The sequence below is a fragment of the Egretta garzetta genome, unplaced genomic scaffold (assembly GCF_000687185.1).
Source record: "Egretta garzetta isolate BGI_Z169 unplaced genomic scaffold, ASM68718v1 scaffold105, whole genome shotgun sequence".
NCBI lineage: Eukaryota > Metazoa > Chordata > Aves > Pelecaniformes > Ardeidae > Egretta > Egretta garzetta.
This window is the reverse complement of record NW_009259598.1, coordinates 413,612-418,220: the sequence shown is the minus strand read 5'-3', so window position 1 is coordinate 418,220 and position 4,609 is coordinate 413,612. Positions and strand designations below refer to the sequence as shown.

Below are 4,609 nucleotides of genomic sequence, written 5' to 3'. Positions count from 1 at the left end.
CGGCCCCCCGGCCTCCACCGGCGACCCCGCGGGCCGGCCTCTCCCCATCCAGCACCGGATGCGGGTTTCCTTTTCTTCCTACACTTCCTTTCCCATTCTTCTTTTTTTTTTTTTATTTATTTTAAAAAAAAAAAAGAAACTGTTCCTAAGTAGAAAACATCTGCGATTGCAAGTCAGTCTTTTTTGGCTATTGTTTTTCTTCCTCCTCCTCCTCCTCCTCCTCTCTTCAAATGACTTCTCACGAGGCAACGAGCACGGGCGGCTTTTCTGCACAGCCCCCCCCCCTCCCCTGCACACCCCTCGTGCCCCTGCCCGTCCCCGAGGGCCCCTAGTCCTTGACCAACTTGTACACATGGTGCTGGGCGCCGTGCTCGCTGGTGGAGACCTCGAAAACGAAGGCTATGCAGAGCAAGGTTTCCTGGGTATCCCTGTTCGTAACAACCTGCGGCAGAGCAGAGAGGGCGTTAGGAGGGGGCTGTGCCCACGGGGAGATGCCGTTATTTGAGGGCTTGCATGGGCTCAGGCACAGACATTTCAAGTGCAGAGCTTTTAACTGCACCATGAAAAATTTGCTACTCAGTTTTCGGGGGACTGCATGGGCTCAGGCACAGCCAATTTGACTGCACCATCGAGATTTGCTCCCTGTAATTCGGGGGCTGCACAGGCTTAGGCACAGCCACTTTATTTGTACTACCAAAAATTTGCTACCCAATTTCTGAGGGGGTTGCATGGGCTCAGGCACAGCCACTTTATTTGCACCACCAAAAATCTGCTACCCAATTTTTGGGGGGTTGCTTGGGCTCAAGCACAGCCAATTTAACTGCACCATCGAGATTTTCTCCCTGTAATTCAGGGGGTTGCACGGGCTCAGGCGCAGGTACTTTAATTGCACCACCAAAAATCTGCTACCCAATTTCTGAGGGGTTGCACGGGTTCAGGCACAGCCACTTTATTTGCACCATCAAGATTTCCTCCCTGTAATTCAGGGGGTTGCACAGGCTCAGGCGCAGGCACCTTAATGGCACCACCAAAAATTTGCTACCTGTTATTTGGGGGTTGCTTGGGCTCAGGCACAGCCACTTTATTTGCACCACCAAAAATTTGCTACCCAATTTTTGGGGGGGGTTGCATGGGCACAGGCCCAGCCCGTGTATTTGCAATGCCAAGGCCAGATGCCCCGGAGCTGGGCAGCACGCAGCAAGCAGGGTAGGGTCAGTGTAAATGCAGGCTCCGTGCTCTGGGTGGGAAATGCTCCCTGGAAAAGGAGGGGAGGTACCTGCAGGATGGTGAAATTCTCCAGGACACTGTTCATCATGTACTTCTCCGGGAGGTGCTTGAGTTTGTGGATGAAGTTGATCATGTACTCGCACATGGGAGACCGGTGGATGCGGTAGACGACCCGGCCGTTCTCCAGCCGCGCGTATTCCGTCTGCGGGGGACAGCAGAGTGAGCAGCCGCCCCACGGAGCCGAAACACCACAGGGGACATGGGCACGGGCGAGTGGTGGCCAACTGGGATGTGGTGATGTCCTCTCCACTCCACCCATGGACAGGCATGCACCCACATGTCCTACACCCAGCTCTGGGGCTTTCTCCATCCTGGGACCTGCGATGGACCCGATTCCCACCCCTTCCCGATGCAACGGGGCGCAGGACTCACCTCCACCTTCTCCACGACCTGCTTCCCAAAGGAGCACACCTTGGTGGAGACCGTGATGGTCATGTTCTCTGCACTGCTGTACTGGCTGCTGACACCATAGAAAGTCCCTGGCCCATCCTGGATCGTGCTGTTCAGATCCGCCTGGAGAGAGGAGAGCGAGGAGAGGGTCCCATTAGGTGCCATCACAACCAGGTCTCGATGGGGACAGGGGACACTGGCTTATGGAGCTGCTCAGGATGCTCCCACTCTGCCAATGGGGTGCCCAACGTGCAACGAGCCCATGGCTGGAGGACAACCCTCCCCATCCTCCCCCTCCCAACATCGTACCCAAAATTTGACGAGGAAGAAGGAGTTCTGGGGCCCACGCTCATAGAGCTCCTTGAGGCCACCTTTCTTCTCAGGGAACTTGTCATAGATCTGGCGGATGTCCACGGCCTCCAGCAGCGGATCGCTGTACGAGGGGTTCGTCTGGCCGATGTGCACGAAGAGGTGTTTGCTGTACTGTAAGGACCGGGGCAGGGAAATTAAAACAAAAGAGGTCAGATGAAAACAAGATGCCACTGAGCACAGGGATGGGCACCATCCCACCCAGGTGGTGGGGACATGGAGGGGACCGTTACCGTTTCGGCATCCCGCGGCACCTCCATGAAGGCGGAGTACTCGAGGAGCCGGAGCTTGGTGGAGGCGATGGTGCGGTCCTGCCAGACGGGCACGGCCGAGGCGGCTGGCGGGAGCGGAGCCAAGGGCTCATAACCTGGGGCGGGGGGTGGCAGCCGTGAGCCGGGCAAGCCCCCCCCTGCACCGCCATGGGGCTGCTATCCTTACTGCATCCCCCACCCCTCCCATAGCTCCCAGCATGGGAGTATTCCCACAGGGTGGCCAAAACATGGGATGTGCCGGTCCCACTCCTGGGTGGGAAGGGACAGGGACACACACACAGCCGGGAACAGTGAGGTCCTGCTCACCATGGGGCTTTTGGCTGGGTTTAAAGGCGGGTTTTTCCCCTGGCAGGGCTGGGGAGGGGACTGCAGGGGGGAGCACTGCAGGTGGGAGGGTGGCACAGGTGACAAACGGGACCTAGCAGGGGTGCAGGGTCCCCTGCGAGGGGGCAAGGACAGCACTTACTGGCTAGTGATGGAGGCATGGGTGGCTGGATGGGGTAAGCTGGTTGTGCAAACGGTTTAATACTGGAAAACAAAGAGCATTGTTAGGTTAACGAAGCCCGGACCACCCCAGCCCCTTGCCAAGAGGGGGTCTTGCCCTGCACAGCAGAGGGGTCTTGTACTTACTCCTGAGAGGGTCCAGGCTGTCCTGGGATAGGCCCACTCCAAAACTGGGGAAACAGCACAAGGAAGGGTCAGCAGCTTCTGATTCCCCCCTGCCAAATTCCTCTCCCCCCCTGCTGCAAACCGCAGGGAGCCCCCAAAGCCCCCCTTGCATTCCCACCACGACCAAGGGGCCAGCGAACATCCCCCCCGTCCCCTGTGCAGCTCGTGCTTGGGGTTCTGTGTCCCCCCCCATCCCAAGGTGTCCCCATATGGAGGGGCACGGGGCTGTCCTTACCCTGGGGGCAGCAGAGAAGACGGCCTGAGGAAGAGGAGGGGGGGGGCTGAGCTTGTTCTGCAGGACGCTGGCTGACACGATCTGCGCTGAGGACATGGAAGCCATGCTCTGCAGAGCCTTATCCTTCGAGACCTGGTCCTGGGGGGGGGGCATGAGAGAGATGGAGGTTACACAGGCAGAGAGAGACACCCCCCCAGTCTGAGTGTGCCCAGCAGGGTTTGCAAAGCACAGAGCTGGTCACACAGCCCACCCAAGGGACCAGGGCAGTTGGATGCCCCCTGTCCCCAAATGCCCCTATGTTAATTAATGCTTTAAGCTTGCACATGTCCCCTGGCCAGGAGCTGCGGGGTCTGGAAGGTGTCCTGGCTCCCCCAGGGATGCGAAGGGTTTAGACCCTCTGCAGGAGGGGGCAAAAGGCAACAGGGAACAAAAGGCATCACAAAATCAAGCTCAACTTACCAGGTTCATGGCCTGTCCGCAAAAGAAAGGAAAAAAAAAAGGTTAGAGCATCGTGGGAGCTCGCAGGCACTGTGTGCACCCCCCACCCCACGCCAAGCTGTGTATCCCCCACCCTGGCTCATCACCGCAGCCTGATTTGGGGAGTGAACCCCTCGACCCAGGGGGATGCACACGGCAGGCACCAATGCCTGGGCTGAATCCCATCAGGAACAGGATGCCAAAGCCCCCCACTATTTTAGGGGGTTGCCTGTGCCTTGATTGGCTCTTTAATAGCTTTACAGCCTTTAATACCCTTTACAGCTTTTAATATCCTTTACAACCTCCTCAGCAGCCCCCAGTGCTTACAACCAGGGCACGGTGGGGAAGAGCCGCCCGGCTCCCACCCTGCCTGGGAAAGGGCTCCTGCGCCCCCTCCCCGGGATGCTGGCACCAGCTTCCCTGCAGGCACCACAAGGAAGACCCTGGGCACAACCCCCCCATGCCGTGTGTACATTTATATAGGAGATCAATTATATTTTTCTTTTCCCTTTTGCTCCGGAGGCCGCAGCACCACCAGGCAGGCTCCGAGGTCTTGCCCGGGGCAGGACTGCTCCCCCAGCCGCACCACCAGGACGCGTGCGTGCTGGTCCCACCACACACCCTCTTGTTTTCCCTCTGAAACCTTCCCCAGGGATCAATCGCTTCATTTCTTTTCACCTGGGGCAGGGCAGGAGTGCGAGCATGCAGCCACATGCCGGGCAGCACTAACACGCACAGAACTGCAGCTTAAAAATATAAATATATATATATATTGCTCATGGAAGGGAGTTTCCATTCAATAGGACCAGCGTTGGGTGAGGGCAGAGGGCTGCCTGTGCTGGGCTTTGCCTCCAAGTAGGGCTGGGAAAGGACGTTTTGCATCCGTGGTGTATGGCTGAGGGATGATCTC

The 4,609-nt window shown here is 57.8% G+C and overlaps 1 protein-coding gene across 7 annotated transcripts in view; it reads right to left on the bottom strand.

Moving 5' to 3' along the window:
* Positions 1 to 328: 328 nt before the first annotated feature.
* TEAD3 (TEA domain transcription factor 3) overlaps positions 329 to 4,609 on the bottom strand; it is an 11,667-nt gene continuing 7,386 nt past the window's right edge. Inside the window, exons 4-12 of one of the 7 annotated variants that reach the window (XM_035893787.1) lie at positions 3,682 to 3,693; positions 3,223 to 3,360; positions 2,949 to 2,992; positions 2,785 to 2,846; positions 2,280 to 2,413; positions 1,987 to 2,160; positions 1,660 to 1,800; positions 1,277 to 1,429; positions 329 to 442 (exon numbers count right to left, since the gene is read on the bottom strand). In XM_035893787.1, coding sequence (XP_035749680.1) covers positions 329 to 442; positions 1,277 to 1,429; positions 1,660 to 1,800; positions 1,987 to 2,160; positions 2,280 to 2,413; positions 2,785 to 2,846; positions 2,949 to 2,992; positions 3,223 to 3,360; positions 3,682 to 3,693 — 972 coding nt within the window. Of the gene's footprint in view, positions 443 to 1,276; positions 1,430 to 1,659; positions 1,801 to 1,986; positions 2,161 to 2,279; positions 2,438 to 2,784; positions 2,847 to 2,948; positions 2,993 to 3,222; positions 3,361 to 3,681; positions 3,694 to 4,609 lie in introns of all 7 variants that reach the window. The other 6 variants (XM_009638185.2, XM_009638187.2, XM_035893785.1 and 3 more) reach the window with 6 other exon arrangements.